The 21,579-nt window shown below is 35.1% G+C and overlaps 1 protein-coding gene across 1 annotated transcript in view; it reads left to right on the top strand.

Annotated features, from left to right (window-relative positions):
• The first annotated feature begins 2,003 nt into the window (after positions 1-2,003).
• LOC136024622 (inhibitory POU protein-like) overlaps positions 2,004-21,579 on the top strand; it is a 56,661-nt gene continuing 37,085 nt past the window's right edge. Inside the window, exons 1-2 of the mRNA XM_065700052.1 lie at positions 2,004-2,144; positions 8,788-8,877. Coding sequence (XP_065556124.1) covers positions 8,788-8,877 — 90 coding nt within the window. The 5' untranslated portion in view covers positions 2,004-2,144. The remainder of the gene's footprint in view (positions 2,145-8,787; positions 8,878-21,579) is intronic.

The raw sequence follows: 21,579 nt of genomic DNA, 5'->3' as shown, positions 1-21,579 counted from the left end.
CGGGGACTGTAGGGGAATAAGTCGTCCCCAAAGACATAGTTATAAGGTTTTTCGACTACGTTGAATAAAATGGCTATCTCAGAATTTTGATCCGGTGACTTTGGGAAAATTATTTGCGTGGGAGGAGGTCTAGATGCCCTCCAATTTTGTTGGTCACTTAAAAAGGGCACCAGAACTTTTCATTTCCGTTAGCATGAGCCCCCTTGCAAGATTCCAGGACCACTGGGTCGATACAATCACCCCTGGAAAAAAAAAAAAAAACACGCATCCATGATCTGCCTTTTGGCAAAAAAATACAAAATTTCATATTTTTGTAGATAGGAGCTTAAAACTTCTAAAATAGGGTTCGCCAATACGCTGAATCTGATGGTGTGATTTTCGTTAAGATTCTATGACTTTTAGAGGCTGTTTCCTCCTATTTTCTAAAATAAGGCAAATTTTTTCTGGCTCCTAACTTTTGATGGGTAAGACCAAACTTGATATATTTAAAATCAGCATTAAAATCCGATTCTTTTGATGTAACTATTTGTATAGAAATTCCATTTTTAGAGTTTTGGTTACTATCGAGCCTGGTCGCTCCTTACTACAGTTCTTTACCACGAACTGTTTGATAATCACTAATGTTTAATTGGCATTTTAGGCACCTTGAAAATGATTTTGAAGCTTTTACTGGGTTTGGCTCCTAAATAGTGAATCGTTCAGCCTAGACAGCAAGGTCTTCCTCTCTATTCATGTAGTATTAAGCTGTGATTAATTTGTATGACCGAGGGTTTCATAAGGAAGAAAAAAATGGCTAGGAGGCAATATAGCTGCTCAAAATCAAAAGATTTGCCTCCTGGTGCTGAAAAGCACCAGAAAGGGAAAAAAAGAGAGATAAAGAAACAGTTTTGAATGAAAAATGACACTCTCTATATAATGCGTAATTAAACAAAATATTTTACCTATGTACACTTTCAATTTCGTGCTCGATAAATTAAAATGAATGTCCACTTTCTGGCCTGATTATTGTTTTTAAAGGGCCACTCCCACAATCGTATTTCCCACCATATCGATGTGGGCGGCTCTGCTCTGTTCCACTAAAATAAAACGAGCCCAGTTACAAATTATATTCTTACGAAGTAGTATTTTTTTTTAATTTTCCGTTGAAATTGCCATGTCCACAGAAACTTTTCTCTAAAAACTTATTCGTATTCAAACCTGATTTTGACCGGGAGTGCTGAGCTTGGTTTGGGGCAAATCATCCGACACTTCCTCTGTTTTCTCTCAGATTCTTCCAGGTCCCCCTTAAGAGCTGCATCGACTCTGGCTGAGTTTATAGAGTCACACCATGAACCGTCGTCCCAAACAGAATATTCATTCAAGCCATGACTAAAACGTTTGCCCTAAAAGATATAGGATGGCAAGTCCGTGCTAACGATTAGGCTAGCCTTCGAATTAAAATTTATTCTTCTTCTTGTTAAATAATTTTTGCCGCCGAATGCCAATTTGGAATTTTGCTCATAGTGCTTGTAATATTTCCCATCCCCTTCTATACGTCTTTGTTGTCTCTACTGATACCACCTAGAGTAACTTCAAATTCGACTTTTTTTACAGCCTCAAAATCCCCAATCAATTCAACCAGCGGTTTTAGACACTTCTATCTGAGACAACAAAATAAATAAATTCACCTTTTGTACAATTTGTTATATTATTTTTCGGAAAAAATGGCTCTTTTTTGGTTGCTTTGTCTTAATTTCTAAGGATTTTGTTATCTCTTACGGAAAAAAACAAACAAAGATTCTTAATTTGCGTCAGTTTCTTAAATATTCATTACAGTCCATCTCTTTATTAATTTCTACCAACGCTCATAATTCTGACATAAATCCTCGCGAGAAAGCAGCTTCCCATTAGCGGAGAAATTTAGAAAGCAGTTCCTGATTGGTCAATTCTAAAGGATGCTTCTTCATTGGTCAATAAAGGCTTTGTGTAATGGATCTACCGGAAAAATAAGTTATTTACCTGCGGAACAGTACCGGAAAATAGTTCATACAAGAATCATAGAGTGCTGAATAAGTTAGATCATGTTCACTAAATCAAGTGTAAATTCTGAATGAGTCTTTAGGAAAAGCGATTAGCAAGGAGTAAATATATAAAAAATTAAAAAGGTACACTTGTTAATACTTATAAAATTTGAATGTTTCAATCAGCTTAACTAAGGAAACCTTATTATAAATTCATCAGAATAGTTTTGACTATTTGATTTTAACATTGAAAATCCTTTTTTTCTTCCAGGTGTGAATAAAAGAGATAATGAGTATTCCTTTAAGCTATAAAAATGTAAAGGTAAAGAATAAGGCATTGAACAGTACAGTCAATAAAGACAGTGCTGATAGTATTATGGCCGAACAAACAGGAAGTGCAGTTGGGAGTTAGAATGCGGGTATCCTGTGCTTTCGCAAACCATCCTGTTTACCTCCCCCAGATTTCTTTACCCACTCATTTAGAACCGGGTGAGCTCTGGCTGAGATTACAGAGTCGTGCCACAGACTCCTGTTCCAAACCAAATAACCAGCGATACCAGGTCTCGAACCCTTGTCCTCACGGACAAAGGATTTCAAGTATAGCGTGCTAACCACTCGGCTATGAGGGCTAAAGAATGTAAAATCAAAAAGTTGTGGTTTTTGGTGTTTTTAGTTGACTAAGGATTCCTCAGTAGCAAGGAATCAGCTAAGAGAGGAGAGCTGGAGCCAAAATCCTTCTCACTGCATAAAAATTCATACATTATAATTGTTTATTTTATCTTGATAATATTTTTCAAATATTCTAAAATTATACATTAAACCTATGTGCAGAAGATGCTGGTTTATTTCTTAAATATCAGAACTTTCTTAATAGCACCCCCGGCAGTTGTGTAACTATAGCCCTGCTATTAATATTCACCGCACCTCCTATATTCCTACTTACGGATCTGAAAAAAAATGTTAAAATCAAAATGTCAAACTTTTGACACAACAGCCGCCGCTAATTTACTCTAGCTGCGAAATTAGACCTTGGAAATTTCAATTTTTTTTATCTTTCTCATATTCTAGAATTTTGATATTCACCTCTTTTGAACTAGAATTTCATTAAATAAAGCTGCTTCTAATGTTTTCAGTTAAGCGTCATGGTTTGCTAGAGATGGGATCCACCCAGGCACGTACGCAGGAATTTTTTTTTTGTGGGGGGGCCCAAAACCTTTGAAACAGCAGATATAAAGAAGCACTTTTTTATTTAGTAGCTAAATAAAAGCAAAAAGCACGTACATCAGAAAATACAGATTAACTTTAATCTGTAGTATTGTAGCGGATGGAGGGGGGGAATACTGAAGCCTCAAAGTACGTTTTAGGCTCAGGTTATGCTCATAGCGATTCAGAACTAGTGATTAATCTATTATATCCCACTGAAATGGAAATTTTAGGGTCAATAGTGCAATATGGGTGCTGTGGGGGGTAGTTCTTCTATTGCGAAAACGTCGATTTTAATGAAAAATGATAGTTTCCAAAATTGATCCATTGAAAGCTGTACTTTATCCTGAAAAGGGGGGATAAACACCCTAATATCAAGGATAATTCTATTTTGCTCTGGAAAGCAAACTCTCTTTACGAAAAAAAAAATAACAGTACAATCGCTAATTACTTCAAAGAGGGTAAAAAATTAGACAGAAAATGAGTTAATGATTGGGCAATGACTTGACCGGATAATTGCATGCTGTAAAATCCAAAAAAAGGGCTTCACACCTGTATCTAGATTCTTAATAAATGTCCTACTTATGCCAGAAATCCCAAGAAACCATGGGGAAATTAAACATTTCACAAAATTTGGGGGGGGGGTCTTGGGCCCGAAGGCCCCCCGTGTGTACGTGCCTGGATCCACCACAACAAAATAGCTTCGCTCTAAAAACACCCTTTGTTTGTTTATTTTTAAATCTTGAAAACAGCAGTTGAAGTTGCAGAAATATCATTGTGTTTGCTTTTCAGCTTCAAGCATTTTACGCATACAATTTACAAACTTCGTCCATTGTATGTATATAGTAATGGTTATTGGGAAGTGTACAGACGTTTTCAGGGGGATTTCTTCTGGTTGGGGGGAGGGGGGTCGAGGGAAGGAGGTTACATGGGATGATCTTTCCATGGAGAGTTTATCATGGGGGAAGAGAATTTCCGTGAAAGGGGCGCAGGATTTCCTAGCATTCTAAAAAAAAAATGAAAAAATAAACATGAAAAAGTTTTTTCAACTGGGAGTGATGAGCAGCATTAAAACTTAAAACGAACAGAAATTATTGCGCATACGAGGAGGTTCGTCTCCTCCTGAATACCAAGCAAGGTATTGACGAGGGGGCAAACCCTCTCATATGCGTAATAAAAATATACGATTATTGAAGCTTGTTACGTAAGTTCGTAAGTTACGTATATTTATTACTAACAAAAATGTTCATAAAAAAAACTAAAAGTTCTATTTGCCTTTTCAAGTAGCCAAACAATTGGATGGCAACTAGGCATCCTCCTCACCCGCTCAAAATCGTCCTATCAAAACTATGAGAAAGTCATTTAGCCAAAACAAAATTAATATGCAAATTTTGTTTTAATTATTCATGCGCGGAGAGCCAAAATCAAAACAGGTATCAATTCAAAAACGTTCAGAAATTAAACAAAAAAAAAAAACAAGTTTTTTCAACTGAAAGTAAGTAGTGACATTAAAACTTAAAACAAACAGAAATTACTCCGTATATGAAAGGGGCTGTTCCCTCCTCAAAGCCCCACTCTTTACGCTAAAGTTTTTTTTATTGTTTTAAAAAGTAGAGTTGTGAGAAAGGGTCAAACTTTAGCGTTAAAAGCGGGGCGTTGAGGAAGAAATAGCCCCTTTTATATACGGTGTAAATTCTGTTCGTTTTAAGTTTTAATATCACTCCTTACTTTCAGTTGAAAACACTTCATTCCCAATGATAGTGCCAAAGCCAGCACATATGTAAATTGTACTGTTTTTTTTATTATTATTTATCACTTATAGTTAAATACACTCTATAATGGGATAATCTCAATTTCCATCGTTCCTGCATATGCTCATTCTCTATTTCTCATGGACAATTTCCTTTCAATTTATATGATTTCTGCCAAAATTTGTAAATTTCCGACAAAATTATCAATTTCTTATGACATTAAGCCCTATATGATAGTCCAGGAGATCATACAAAGGTTAAGTAAAGGGCAGGTGAATATTTCTAGCATTCCTTTTACAGATTAAAGGGGGATGGGGAGCTATTTATGTTCGTAAGACTTTTCGTAAGGGCATGGTATTCACTACACACCTATTCACTACATGATTTTGGTATAAAATATTTTCCAGTATTTATCTAATGTTCCAAAGTTTGAGTTTTAAAAGTTGAAACTATATTTTTATAGTTTGGCATTTCGTATTATTTTGTTTTTATGATTCTTTCTTTAATTTTTTACAAACAGTAGAAAAATATCAGTTAATTGTTTAATTGTATTTCCCCCTTTTGCCCAATTCTTCACTCATTTTGTTTATTTTTTTAAATAGTTTTCAATCCTTTTTTAATATCAATCACCAGTTATAATGTTTTTCATAAAATTAATTCATTCTTCGTATATTTGGCTGATGCTGATTTTAAGACCCTGTCTGCCCATGAAACAATTACCCCTCCTCTAACTTAAATGGATGATTTTTCAACATAAAAGATTAACTAGTGGTTATTATACCACGGCACGCAGAAATAAACTTTTGGCAAACAAAAAAGAGATCTGAATTGTGGAAACTTTTTATTTAATGCAGGACGGACTCTCAAGGAGTCTTCCTATACCTCCCATGTTAAATATTTCGAGTTTACCTGAAGTTCCTGACTTAGTGATCTCGGCGGTTTTTATTTTAACAGATGGAAAAAATCTGGTGAATATTTTGATCTAATCAAATCTTAAAAGCAACAATTATTTTTTTTTTACAATTCCAAAATAATTATAAAACCTGTTTCGGGTTTGCATTCTAGATTGCTACGCTTGACATTGTTGTTGTGGGATATAAAAAAAATAGAGCAAAAAATATTCTATTCAACAATCAGAAACTTATTTCTATAGTATACTTGCTGGCTGCAGTCCCTTCAAATACTTTACATATTTATGTTCCGAAGTCAAGAATTCTCCCCCCCCCCAAAAAAAAAGACTAGATGCAGCTGTTATCGGGGCGCGAAGAATACATGAATTAGACCAAGGGACTAAGGACTCGGATTGTTCTTGAGCGATTAAGTGAAGTATTAGTTAGTTGTAACCGCTGTTACCAGAAATTGTCAACGGAAGGTTACCAAGAAGTATATGGAGATTCGGGAACCGTTTATATGAATCCAATTATGCTAGGTGTTGGTAGTTGTCATGTATAATTACTGTCTTATCCGAATACAAATTCAGATATACAAATACACAAGCAGCACTCAAGCTTTAGAATTTTTTTTTATGGGACCGTATAGATAAATAAAATAAAGTAAATTGGTCACTTCGCTGCAAGCAATTATTTAAATTTCATTTGTGTAAATAGGTCTGCAGGAAGTAAAAACCCGAAAACATGTACTTTTTATTTGTAATTTCCACAAGTTTTTACCGCACCCTGGCAAATAATGATGGCCGGACCACAGGCACGCATTCAGGGGAGGGATTTGCCCCCCCCCCCCCAAAAAAAAAAACTTTACAAAATACTTAATTTTCCCTGCGAAATGTTTAGTTTTCCGTGTTTTCCTAGTATTTTTTGCGTAAAAGTTGAACCCCCCCCCAAAAAAAAAAAAACTCGAATAATAATTTCTCTAATTTTCTCCTCAAATAATAGTTCTTTTGCAAATAAATCTTCCTATTTACTTGCCAAATTACGAAGAATAACAATGAAATAATCGTAATTTTGAGTGAGAAACCCCTTGAGTTTAACCTTCTCATATTTGTTTAATGGAAGCGGCAAAGAAAACTGATACCTTCGTCTTTGACTAACATGCGGCAACTGAAAAAGAATTGACTAGGGAGTAAAATGTCTGGACTTCGGCTAAGCCTTAAGACACATTTTGAAATTCCAAAAAACGATCAGCAAAAACAAATTATTGATTAATAGTTGTAAAGTTCAAGGACTGATTCAAAATACACGACAAAATTTGAAAATGAGCGATACCAGTCTGATACTAAATGTTACTATTTTTCTCAAAAACATCTTCTATCAATAAAAAAGGCCAATGAGAACATTTGAAGAAGAAACTTGTAAAAACAAAAACAATAAATCCACCAGTTTTTTTTACATCTTTTTTTTTGTTTGACCAGTCTTCGGTTTGATATACAATTTATTTCTTTTTTTTTGCTCGGAGACTTATCATAAAACCTGTTATTGTGCTCCAAGTAGTCTTTTGGGAGTCCTACTGCTTCAGCTATTTTACTTACTTAATTAACTATGATCATAACTTTCATACAATAATATTTAATAAAATTCAGACAGGCGAAATGAATCCAAATGCCAAAATATAAGATCTTAAGTTTAAATTTTTGACTTTTTAAATTTTTGTGAAATTTTAATTTTGGGCCCCACCATCGACAAAGCCGACCCTATTCCTAATGCACAGTTCAAAATTTGAGTGTAATCTTTCACTTTTAACTCCTTATCTAAAAAAATAATAAGAGGGAGCAGCTGTCATTCTATCATCCTTTTTTCAATGATATGTATATATTTTCAAATGAAGAGTTGTAACATGGTTGACAATCTCCCCCTTCTGAATTATTGGAAGAATTTTTCACAAAAGTCTGTTTAGCTAGATCTTACAATACACTTTAAGACCTTAGACAACTGCTCCCTCTCAGAAGGATCGACCTACTTCCCTCTTAAAAGCTAATCTGCATCATTAAAATAATGCACATAAGCTGATGAAAACCTGATGAAACCGATTCATCAAATCATTTTCAGAAGAATAAAAAGGTAAAGATAAATGATACAGCACTAGACCCTACAAATCCAAACCGATGGTACTGATTTCTGTCTCAAGGCCCTTCAGCCAGGAAGTGCGATGGGAGGATGGGGGCCAGCCATCATGTGCTTTCAAACACCCTTCCTGATTGCCTTGCCCAGATTTCTCCAGGTACCCATTTGAAGCTGAGCCAACTCTGCCTGAGATTACAGAGTCACGCTCATGACTCCCGTCCTAAACCAAATAATTGGATACACTAGAATTTTATTTATTATCAACAATTGTTTTATATTGAATTTTAACTCGTTTCACGTATATATAAGAAAAGAGTCCTGGAACAAAGACACGGGTATAAAAAAGGTAAGAGATACAAAACATGTTTAGGAATGCAACTTAGAGATCTAAAAATTATAAGATTCAGAAGCTGAAACATTTAAGCATAAAAATCTACTAACGGCATGCTGATATTAAGAATTGATGGTTTCCAAAACAAAAAACATCAGGAGACACATCAAATGCAAGATGCCTGCTTTTTACATTAGCCTTAAACTTGACCCTCCCGAAGAAAAAGTCGGACATATGTGTCTTCTCCAAGAGTTATGAGGGGGGTTTAAGGGGGAGGGTCAAAAACGATCATATTTGTGATAGACTAATATGGTAGTGTGCTCAAAAACCTTAAAAGAATGTCTTAGACGGTTTCCTAAAATGAGGTATGGTGCTCCTAATCTAATAGGAAGTTCTTTTCCTCTGGTAATCTTTGCAAAAGGTATTTTGGTTCGTAGTGGGAATTGCTAAAATAGTGGCTTTACTTAATCTTTGTTTATTTCCAGATGATGACTTCTCGACACCACGGCTGCATGTCACGAACACCTTCCCCTTACAGGCCTCAAGACTGTAGGAGAACGCAACCAAATCAATCGGTGAGTTCAGGGATAGAAAATTAAATTAGTTTATCACGAATTTCCTCAAGCACAAATTGGGTTTATTTGTTCATCTAAAAGATTTCAAAACAGTGTTTGCTGGAAGCTAAGTAAATTTTCAAAAATTAAGTCAACTTGGTTTATTTTATATTCTAATAGAATCTGGAGCAGGAGCAATAAAAAATGGGGAACATGGAGTTTAGGGACAAGTGTCATACAAAGAGAAAAAAATATCGGTTCACCTGAAAAAAGCTTTTCAGGTGAAAAACTGTTAGAAAAGCTAAAAACTTTTTTCTAACAGCTTGAAACTTTCAACCATAATCCATTAGACAAGAAGAACCTAATACACGAGAAAAATTGTTTGAGGGGCACAGTCCCCTTCAAAAATGGGCAAGAAAAGGACTAGCAAATATTGTTTCCGCTTGGCCTTAAGTTGTATCCTTAAGTCCTTCGGCAGTGGGCCTAGACAGCAAGAGAAACGAAACTAAAAAAAAAAAATTGGATAATATAAAACATAGTCCACAAAAGGTCCATTTTTTCCTTAAAGGCTGAAACTTATACTTGTAAGCAATGGGGACACCAACGCAAAAAAAAGGAATGATAATTTGCTGGAAAATATGGCCTGAGAAGCACAATTTTTTTACGTCTTAAAACCTACAATCATGAGTCACTGAGGTATGGGGGTCATAATGTGCAAAGAAAGTTCTTGTTTGGAGGAATGGACTCCTCAAACCTCAACTTAAAAAGAGGGGGAAAATTCTATGTCCTTAAGTCTTATATCCTTTAGTCTTTACAATAAGTTGACCCTAATTCAGGATTGTCTCCAATATTTTGCCTCTGGGGGAAGTATTTAGCAAAAGAATTAAGAAGAAGAGATTTAATTCCCATGGACTTTGTCTAAAAGACTCAAATAATTTTTTTTATCGGAATTTCTAAGACCAATTAAAGATTCGAAGAATTTTTTTTCAGGCTTATAAGAATTTACACATGCATTTTTACGACCAATTTTTTATTCATATAAATGTTTAAGGGGGATTTAAGCCTTAAAACCCTCCTCTTTAATGTGATCTTGTCCCAATGCACAAGAAAAAATTAGAAGAAAAAATTATGGTTCCCCAAAAATGTGACAAGAAAAGAACGAATTTGTTTTTCGAACGACTTGACGTTTACCTTTGTAAAATCACAGGCCAAGGGATCCCCACTTGAAAATAAAGGTTTAATGGACGGGATGATCTAAAAAGGGCCCAAAAAGGGGTCGAACGTTATTTTTTATATCTGCCTAAAATTTTCATCCCCCAGTTCATGAGTCAAGGGGGATTTCAATAAATGTGAAACTCTTTTGCAGGAAGAAAAATGGTCTGCTTACAGCAGTAACCGATCATATGATTCTTTTTATTTTTGATCGAGATTGCTATGCGTTGTTGGGGGCATATCATTTTACCCTTTCCATGTCGCCCCCAGATTTCTCTTGGTTAGCAACTGGAGGCGAGTCAACCGTGAATTAGCTAACAGACACACCACTCAGCATCATCCCAAGCGGGCCATAAGCTTATTTTTAGAATTCGTTTAGACTTATATTTCAAAGCCCTTATGGCAAGGGACCCTCAATGCCAAAAAGGAATCCATAACTAGCCCTTATCAGGCCACATGAAAGCAGGGCCCAAGCGGTTCCAAAAAAATTGCTTTTTGAACAGCTTGAACTCCAAACCTATAAGTATCTGAATCTTGACACACAAAATAAGTTTAGTCTGAGGACTTGGGGCTCCCAAAAATAGGTCCTGGAAAGGTTCAAAACATTTTTTCTGATCAGTTTAAAGCTTAAATATTTAAGCCCTTAAGCCATGAAGATTCACTTGGACAAGAAAATATTGAAGATTAAATTTCATCACCGTGAAATGGGGCCAGAAAATGGGTTTAGAAACTTTTTTCCCCACAGAAAAACTTTACCCCCGACAGTTTAAATCTTATATTCATAAGTCTCTGTGCCAAAGACAGCCGAAATACATGTAAAAAAAAAAGAAAGAAAAGAATTTTGTTTTGCCCAAAAAAGAACCAGGAAACTTTTTTGCCAAAAGGCTTGAAACCTACATCCAATGAAGTCCTAGGGCTGGGAACCCTAAATGAGCAAAAGCAAAATGTTTCACAAGCTTCCCCGAAGTGGGGCCCAAAATGGATGAGTTTTTGGTCGGCTTGAAACTTATCCGCAAGTCTTTGAGACATGAGGACTACAATGTAAAAATGGAGAAAAAAAAACGAAGAAACCCCAAGTTTGCCCGAAAAGGGGGGCCAAAAACACTTTTACTGAAAACTTTCTTATGAGCAAATGGAAATTTATATCTGTAGATCCTTGGGTCAAGGGAACCCCAATCCATATAAAAAAAAGAAAACAAATTTGGTTTACTTGAAAATAGGTCAATTTTTTTCACTTCGCCGGGGCTCGAAATTCATTCAGCCCAGACCAAAAGAAGGTCCTGGATATTGAATGTTTTGTGTCATCCCAGATCAAACGTGAAAAGCTTACGTGACACCCGACAACAGGCTCACATACTTTGTATCTATAATTGACTTTAAAATCGGGCCAATACCACAATACAAAAAAAAATCTGAAACTGCTTTAGGCTAGCTTGATATATGACGCCACACAATGGATCCAAAATTTGCTTCACCTTGATTGTCTTGAAACTTACAAGGCATTTGGTCATGGCCAGATGAAATTTAACGCAGGCAAATATCTAGAAAAAATATTTAGTTGCATCGGAATATGACTTAGGTAGTCCAAAGTAGGTGAAACTTTTTGTATCTCTGATCCGCTTGCATCCTATTGTACATGACGACTGTGGAAAAAAAAGAAAAAAAAATTTAAAAAATTGGGCCATATCAATTTGATATCCCCAAATTGCCAAGAATGATCGGTCTAAAACTTTCATGGTATGTGAAATGAATCGAGGGGACATCAATGAGAACAGAAATTTCGACAGAAAAACTTGTTGCATCTATTCGTAATGCAAAAAGTTTAATTTTTTCCAGCAGATTGGCTTGTAAGATAGCGGTGATGTGTATAAAGCCTAAGAAACCTCAATGATGACAAAGCTTTTCGAAAGAAATTCGCTTGTACTGATTTGTGACAATTGGAATCTATTTTGAAACTGAAACATTTCTTTTCATAAATAACCTGTTGGTGGATTTATCAAAACACGATAACATTTAGAATAAATCAGAATATGAAAAAGTTTGTTTAACAAAATACTGGATTGGAATAGTTTGTATTTAAGGTTATGTACATTAAAGGTGCAGAATGGGTTCAGCTTTCTAAATAACTAAAAAGTGATCAGATTTTCAATCCTAATTGTCGAAAAATCCCCTCCAAATCCATCCAAACTAAAAAAAAATATTCACTTTATTTTAGCTGATTAGATTTATTTTCTGAATATTTTTAATTTTGTGTATAATTTAAATTGCAATCCAAAATTTCATTTCTTAATCAGGAAAGCTGAAACTCGACATTTTCGCATATATATAGCTTAGGTTATATCTTAGGTTATCTACTACTACTACTACTAATAACTCACATCAGCACCAAGCCACCTGAGGCCAACACAGCTACGCACATTCTTCCTCCAACCTAATCTATTCAAGGCCTCCCTCTTTACACCCTCCCAGGAAGCTCCCATTTCCTTTAAATATTTATTTTTGACATCCTCCCACCCTATGCCAGGACGACCAGCTTTCCATGTAGTACCAGACGGTTGGCCAAAAAGGATAATTTTTGGCAATCTGTCATCCTTCATCCGCAGAACGTCGCCTAGCCATCTCAACCTTTCTTTCATTATAGCCCTAGGAAACGGGATTGAACCAATTTTTCAATCCTAGATAATGTGCAGATCACATTATCTAAATTATCAAATAGTCCATGGTAACGAACTGTAGTAAGGAGCGACCCGGCTCAATAGTAACCGAAACTCTTTTAAGCACCTCTCCTCAACGCCTCGCTTTTTACGATAAAGTTTTTTTTTATTTTTTTAAAAAGTTGAGTTGAGAGAAAGAGTCAAATCTTAGCGTAAACAGCCATGCGTTGAGGACGAGTCAACCTTTTTTATATATGGAATAATTTCTGTTCGTTTTAAGTTTTAATGTCGCTCCTTACTTGCAGTTTAAAAAACTTCTTTTTTTTTATCTACTATAAAGGAGACTACACTGCTTTTCCATTTTCATAAAATGCCCTTAGTTTACCACCATTGTTTACTGAGATAGTGCTCACTTTACTTGAGTTCTACAAAAGTGCAAAACGTTAAATTCCGATTTTCTCCATTCTTTCTACATTTCTTCTGCTTTCAGGGCAACTTGAGACCCATTCGACAGTCCATATTTTCTGTGATACATATGTCAGGATGTAAGATGAAAGTTAATAAGACTAGAACTAGTCCCTGGAGTAGTCTCTTTTTCGGGACTTCTGAAAGTTAATCGGCTTTATGGGAAACAGTAAAGAAGCTTCCGCCAATTGACTTTGAAAGGGAAAGCAAAAGAATTTGGGAAGCTTATTCAGTTGAGCCAAAACAGGGATTTGCACTCTTCTAAAATAATGTAGAAATTTCTTTAGAACCTGAAAAATCGAGGGAAAATAAAGTTTTTACTGTATATTTAGACAATGTATTCACATTCTGTTTTCTTTTTTCATATTTTGTTTCTGTTATTCGGCACTAACTTTACGTTAATAGTACATAGTTCCACACAAATTTATTTCTGCTTGGATTCAACCCTAAGAAGGGTGACTATACTAGGGTGAGACTCGATTAATTCCTCGGAGTACCCCTTGCAGAAACAGGGTTACCATCTGAAAATTTCTCAAGGAGGACATCTGTTCAAGAAAAAAGAGGAGATTTGGTATTTTTGTCAGTTCTAATAGCGCAATTAGCTACATTTTTAAATTGGCCATGTCCAGATTGTACTACTTGTTTTGAAATTGCTTCGACAAAGGATGAAGAAATCTAAGTGCCTTGAAGGTTTGACAACTAACTAATACTTTCAAAATAAAATTCACAGCAAGTGCCTTCAATGTAGACATATCACCTTTGACAATGTCTTTTCTCCTTAAAGAAACATGAGATGGTGCTCATCTAAGATGGTGCTGAAAATATGACAAATGAACCTGTTGGTGCGTGTATAACTGAACCATGATGTAACTGAGCCTTGTGAAACCGAGCCAGTGTAGTCAAACCCTGTGCATATGACCCCAGGTGCAACTAAACCCCCGTGTAAATCAGCTCCTTTGCATTCCAACCCCATTTAGTTGAACCCTTGTTCAACTGAACCCCAGTGCAACTCAGCTCCATTCAATTGAGCTGTCGTGCAACTTACGTCTATTTAACTGGACCTCCGTGCAACACAACACAAGCATAACTCAACCCTATTTAACTGAATTCTCGTTCAACTGAGCTCCCGTGCAACTCCCTCCATTCAAATCAAGCCCTGTTAGATCCAACTCAACCCAACTTAACCTAACTTAACTGGCGCTGATTAGAAGCTCAAAATTTGATTTTTGCTTCATTCGCAGTTTTTAACTCATTTTACCCGTTTGGTAACGCCAGAACTTTTCTGAGCGGAAAAAAAAATCAGAAAGGAATTTACTGTCAAAATCATGACCCGGTAGAGTTATTTTTTGGTTTTGTTGCAAACTGTGAGCTTTTTAGTTAGTGCTTGGGTAAGGATTTGGCCAGGAGCGAGTAAAAACTCTGATTTTATACTTGGCTCCTTAAGCCATTTCAACTTCACTTTTAAAGTTACGTAAAAACATTTGTTTGGGTTATTGTACCTAAGATGAACCGGAAAAGGCATCCAGCTTTACAGTTTTTTAGAAAAAACCTGTTTTTTACTGTTTTAGAAAGAAGAATTGAGAGAAAGAGTCAAACTTTAGCGTAAAGAGCGGGGCGTAGATGAGGAAGCAGCCTCTTTCATATACGAAGTAATTTCTGTGCGTTTTAAGTTTTGATGTCACTCCTTACTTTCAGTTGAAAAAACTTGTTTTTTTTATTTAATATATATATAGATCAAATTGTTTAGCAGGGTCTATTCTATAGCGTTATAAAACCAAGTGGGTGGGACCAGTAAGGATTTACATTATATCTATATTTTTCTTTATTTTGCTTGGACTTATTAGACAGTTGAAAGAGGATTCATCTATACGGGGGTGGGGTTGCATGAGGGTTCAGTTGAATGGGGCGAGTTTCAAGAGTGTTCAATTAAACGTTGTTCATTTGAACAAGGGTTCAGTTGCACGCTTGCACAGGGGTTTGAGTTGCATAAGAGTTCAATTGCAGGATAATTCAGTTTCACGAGGGTTCAGCTGCACGGGGTTGATCTACACGAGAGTTGAGTTTAATGGGGGTTCGGTTACCCAGGGGTCAAACACATGAAGGTTCAGATACATGGTTTCTGTCACAGAGGGATCAGTTACAAAAGGGTTCAGCTGCAACGGAGTCATAAAATAAAATAAAACAAAAACAAGCTCTTAGCACAAACTTTTATATTAACAAATGAATGAAAATTAGCGTCTTGCACCTAAGTCTTTTGAGGCTCGAGTCGCAAGAAATGGTCCCCAGTTATTGTCCACGATAGCCCTGTGCACAAAAAGCCAGTATTGAACAATAAACTTCATTAAAGATTACCTTTGATTTTTAAGCTACAATTTAACTAAATCTGTGGATGAAGTATGACATATTGCCAAAGATTGTCCTTTTAGGCCAACCGTCGAGGGCTAAATGGAAAGCAGGTCATCCGTGATTGGGGTGGTAGTATATGATAAAAAAAGATTAAAGGAAAACTAGAAGTTCCTGGGAGGGTGTAAAGAGGGAGGCTTTGAATAGATCAGGATGGAGGAGGAGCGTGCGTAGCTGTGTTGGCCTCAGACGGCTTGGTCCTGCGGTGAGTTGTTATTAGTAGTTAACTAAATAATCAGAATGCAGATGGGATTGTATTCTCGAGGTTTATGTATTTCCAATAAGGAGTAGATTACCCCCCCCCCCCCCTCTAAGAATGAAAGAGACTCTGTATATTTTCATGTGCACCAAGAGGCCTAAGGGGTAGACGCCAGAGGAGAAGAATCTTCAAGGATAGGAGGTCCACTGCTGTATGCTTTGTGACACCAGAGACTCCCCCTCTCTCTCTCTCTGATCAGCAACATTTTATTATTTGGTTAAGGTCAGTAATTCTGTCTCAAGTTCCCTGTATCTCAGTATAAACTCGGAAAAATAACGATGCTAATAATAGGTTTATTCAAGGCCCCTCCGTGAAGTGCCGTCACTTTATCTTCATTATCCAGCAGGCAATATAATAGAAAGGAACAAAAATGGTTTCCTTTTTTGAGCAATTGTGTTTTTCCCGTCGTTTATATCAGTGACACCTGACATTGTATTTGTTTTCTTTTCTATGTCATTATGGTAACATAATAGAGACCCTTCTCGTTCTAGCAGAGGTAAGTGTCTTGCCGAGTAATTTATTTCCAAAACTATTGGTGGGGAATCACTCAAGAAGGGCTTTAAATCCATTGCTGATAATTTGGAAGTGAGTGTAACAATTTAAACATGCATTGCTGTGTGACAATATGTATAGAAAAGCCTAATTGTTTCCAATGGCCTAAAAAATCATTAATAATTATTAGTAAACATAATTATAACTGAGTCTTTGCACTAGATACTCAGGATTACTAAACTATATTGAAAGAGGAGAAGATGATTAAGAGAAAATAATTTTCCTAAAGGGGAAGGGGATGCATAAGAATATAATGCATCAATTGTATGCTTTTCACAGAGAAAAAACCCACAAAAATCGAAAAAAGCCCTTGGAAACTTTGAATGTGAATAATCGCACATAAACAAAAAGCAAAGAAAAATTTTAAACCATACATTTTGAGCTGGGCACAATATTTATGTCTACATGTTACAGATTTCTTATTATGTAATTAGTTGATATCTAAAAACAAGACTAATTTTTCATAATATCCATTTTTCAACAGAAATCCCGATTGTTTGGAAGCGTGCTTCTTTGTATTAAATCGAAAAATATTACTAAAAGTAAGGAGCAGCATTAAGACTTAAAACAAACAGAAATTATTACGGATATGAGCGGAGTTTCCCCCTCTTCATTACCTCGCTCTTTACTCTAAAGCGTGACTTTTTGTCCCAATTATTTAAGAATGACTCTTAGAACCACAAGTGCAGTTTAATTAGAATAATAAGTTTTTTTAAGTTTAAAAAATTGCGCAAACAACGAGGCGGTGAGGAGGGGTAAACCTCCTCATATTCGTAATAATTTCTGTTCATTTTAAGTTTTAACGTTGCTTAAGTTTAATGTTGTTCCAGTTTAATATTCCCTATCCATGAAAAATTCCCTTAACCTACGAAACATTCTTCCAAGGAAATATCGCCCAGCTTATCCCCCCTTCCCGTCAGATAAACCTCCCCATCCCACCAGAACAATCCCACAGAAAAATATATGAAGGCTATACCTTTCAATAGCCAATGATACATGTTAGCGATATGCAAGGCTTATAAATTGCAGTCCTTCCACCGGAGGCTGTTGGGGGTCAAGTCAACCTCAAAAACATAGGTATTAGATCTTATGACTAAACTGAACAAAAGGATACTCCAAAATTTTGATTAGATGGCTTTGGTACAAAAAGGGAGTGTGAGGGGGGTCAGATGCCTTCTAATGTTTTGGTCACTTAAGAACGACACTAGAACTTTTAATTTCCGTTTGATTGAGCCCTCTCACAATATTCTAGGACCCCTGGGTCGATATGATCACCCCTTGGTAAAAAATAGTAAACATGCATACCGTAAGGTTTTCTGATAAGCTGAATCTGATGGTGTGATTTTCATTTAGATCACTCTATGTTTTGGGAGTGTTTTATCCCTTTTTCAAAAATTGAACAAATTTTCTCAGGCACGTGACTTTTGGTTGGTAACATTAAACCTTATGAATTTTATATATTTTGAATAAGCATTTGAATTCGGCTCTTTTGATGAACCCAATGTTTTCAAGACTCTGTTTCTTAGAGTTACGGTTTTATTGAGCCGAATCGCTCCTTACTTATAGCTCGTTACCACGAACTGTTTGATTAAAATATTTCATAAATCATATGAAATGTGGTGAACCTCCATTTTTTACAAATCATTTTCCTAAAGATTGTCCACACTCTACAAAATTATAGTCTTTTTATAGTAATGCAAATTGGAAAAAGGGTCATCAAGATAACCTGACACTTGGTTTTAATGAGGAAGAATCGAAAAGGAGACCTATTAAACAGCATTACATATACATTAAGTCCAAAATTAGCGTGTCATAAAATATTATTACATCGGACATCGGATCAATGAAAAACAAATTAGCTATTTTTACTTTCGTTGAGATACAATTCCTTGAATAAGGCAGGTTTTTTACAGCATTTAAAATAACACAAAAAATGGATATGGGAAGCAACTTTTCTTAACTTTGTCAACTTTTTGATCATTTTGAGAAGCAAAGAAAATGGTAAAAAGAAACAGATTACATCAGTTCTCTGGAAAACCATATTTTGAGAGGGTTTTAGCTTTAAACAGATTTAACACTTCTTCACAAAATTCCATATGTCAGAATAAAGATCTTAGACGTAAAATTACATTGCGTTTTAAAGTAGTACGGATATAAACATTTTCACAGTGGCTTTTAAGTAAGAGTTCAAATATTTTGTGGTCTTTCAAGTTGAACTCTCTTATTCAAATTGAATTCTTTCAAATAAACCCTTTGAACTTTTCCCAAGATTTCCAATCATTTTCCCGATTTCGCCAATAGCAATGCATAACTGATATACGGTACACATAATTCAATACTCTACAAATAATAATTTGAAAAAGTTACATTTATAAAGTAATGTTGGATAGTCAATGTTTCAATCGAAAAGAAAATAATTCTTTAAATTCCTCTTTTCCGCTGCATAAGTTAAAAAAATACAGAAATGGCTCTTAAATTTGACGCCCTATATTGAAACCTATCATTTGATGACATTAACATGGGAAAAGAGCAGTTGTCTTTTCCTAAATTGTTATCAGTATTGATTTGTTTATATGCCTTTCATTTATATCTGTTTGTCATGATTTTCTTTTAAATTACATGAATGAATATCTTTAACTTTATTCAGAAGCATGGTTTCCAGTCAAATTTAAGTTAAATTGTTAGTAAAGATGATTATAAATTAACTGCTAATGAATTTTAGGGACTGTCCTTTCCCCTTTTACACAACGAAAAATTTAAAATCGGATCACCTGCACTAGTAGCCGAATATATAGGAGCAAAATGTATTTTCAAAATCTGGGTTTGGGGCAATTGTGGTTTTTTTCTGATTTTTTCAATAAAAGTACCAAAATGAACTATTGTTCAAAATTTAGGGAAGGGTAATTGATGGCCCTGGGCTTTAACTAGGACATCCTGGGCGTCGATGCACTTATTAGGCCTTAAGAACGTAAAAGAAGATCAAGGTATATGCAAAATAAACAACTTTAGGAAAGCGAGTAAATGAGAAAGAGGGGAAAAGAGAAGGAAATACCCTTGAAAGGAGAAACACGCTTTCCAAAGTGTCGCCTAACGTTTCTAGTGCTAAAATTGTGGTAGAAATCGTTATTTTTTAGGGTAGCAGGACTTATTCATAATATTGTGTTTTAAAATTCTGCTTTCATCAAAAGTTGTGCTTGATATGTCATTTCAGGCCAATCTCAACCTCGATTCTTTGCCATGTTGATTTATTGTGTTGAAGAGAAACGCTATCATTTTTGCAGTTTTTTTCTTTTTTTTTTAACCTCGGTAACGATGAAGAGCATGAATTAAAAAAAATGGCATGAAAATAATGAAACAAAGGAGAAAATTTCTCTGAAATCGTAAAACTTTCTAGTAGTTCTCACAGAAAAAATTAGAACATTTTTTTTCTAATATACTGAATAGTCAAACGGTTTGCGGTGACGAACTGTAAGTAGGACGTGCGAAGAAAAGGCAAATTAAAAATGTTATAGCTCCGAAAATTCCAAAGGATCGTTCAATGTCGCACTCATATAGAGCATAAAACTTCTGGTCGAGACCTCACAGAATAAATTCTATGTCCCTTCCAAATTCTTAAGAAATGATTTTGAAAAAAAAACAAAACAATCTGGCAATCTTGATTTTTTATTGGTTTCTTTTTTTATGAAAAATTTTTGTATTAGTAAGACTTTTTGAGATATAATATACCAAAGTTTTTCGATATTTTTTTTTTGGGGGGGGGAGGGTTTAAACACCTCTCATTTCCCCAAAAAATTGTCCGACTCGTACAAATATAACAAAATGCAGATAACAAAATTTTTGACTTTTTTTTAAGCTTTGAGAAATTGCGCAAAAATTGTAAACTTTTCAGATATTTTAAGCTAAGGAAAAGCGACTGTTTTTACCAATAACAAAGAAAGTTCTTTTTGAAAAAAGAGATACATTTAGAACTAAGAAATTAGGTGAATCTTTCTTAGAATGATTCTGCTTAATCCACTCTAAAATGAGGTACTAAATAATATATTGAAACGCATTTATTATAAAACCGTCAAGGACTAATCCCTTGTCGTGAAAAAGAGAGTATATAAAAAATTCGTGGTAAAGAAATGTAAGTAAGGAGCGATTCGGAACAGTAGTAACCGAAACTCTAAAACGTAATTTTGATAACAATCGATCAATCAAAAGAATTTGCTTTTTATACTGATTCTAAATACATAAAAAATCATTAATGAATTATGTTCCTTCTAATAAATATAGAATAAATTCTATGTCCCTTCCAAATTCTTAGGAAATGATTTTGAATTATTAATGATATTAATGAACTATTAATGATAATTTTAATATCCCTACCAAAGCTAGGAGACTGAAAGAATTCACATGATTTTTGAAAAAGGGGTGATACACCCCCAAAATGTCAAATGAAAATTGAACCCTTAGATTCAGCATATTAGAAAACCCTACTACAGAGGTTTTAAAATCTTATCTACAAAAACGTGGAATTTGTATTTTTACCAGAGGAAGATCGCGGATGCATGTTTATTATTTATTTTTTTTTTACCAGGGGTAATAGTATTGAACCAATGGTCATAGAATATCTGGAGATAGCTCACTTGAACGGAGATTGGAAGTTCTAGTGGCTTTTAAGTGACCAAAGAGATTGAACGGAATTACTGTGATACATGTTCTGATATTCCTGAATATTAAATAAAAAACAAATTCAACTGATAGTAAGGAGCAATATTAAAACTTAAAACGAACAGAAATTATTACGTATATGAGTGGGATTGCCCCCTCTTCAACACCTCGCTCTTCACGCTAAAGTTTTTCGCCATTAAAAAACGTTTCTTTTCTTCAATACCACTTGAATAACACCCCCTTGAATAGCCCCCCTACTTTACCCCCCCCAACTAAAAATACCGTAGCTACGCCCCTGGCCGTTGAGCTTGAATGAGAAGTTTTAAGTTCTAATGCTGCTCCTTACTTTCAGTACAAATTTTCTTTTTAATTTAATTTTTTAAAGATCTTTAAGACTTAGGCGTAAGGAACGAGGGCAGAGGAAGGGATAGCTCCCTTCAAATACGGAATAATTTCTTTTCTTTTTAAGTTTTAATGTTAATTCTTACTTTCAGCCGAAAAAAACTCGTTTTTTATCTTATGCGT

Source organism: Artemia franciscana, chromosome 3 (genome assembly GCF_032884065.1).
Source record: "Artemia franciscana chromosome 3, ASM3288406v1, whole genome shotgun sequence".
In the NCBI taxonomy this organism is placed as follows: Eukaryota; Metazoa; Arthropoda; class Branchiopoda; order Anostraca; family Artemiidae; genus Artemia; species Artemia franciscana.
Note: the sequence above shows the minus strand (reverse complement) of the source record. Positions and strands in the feature narration are given on the sequence as shown.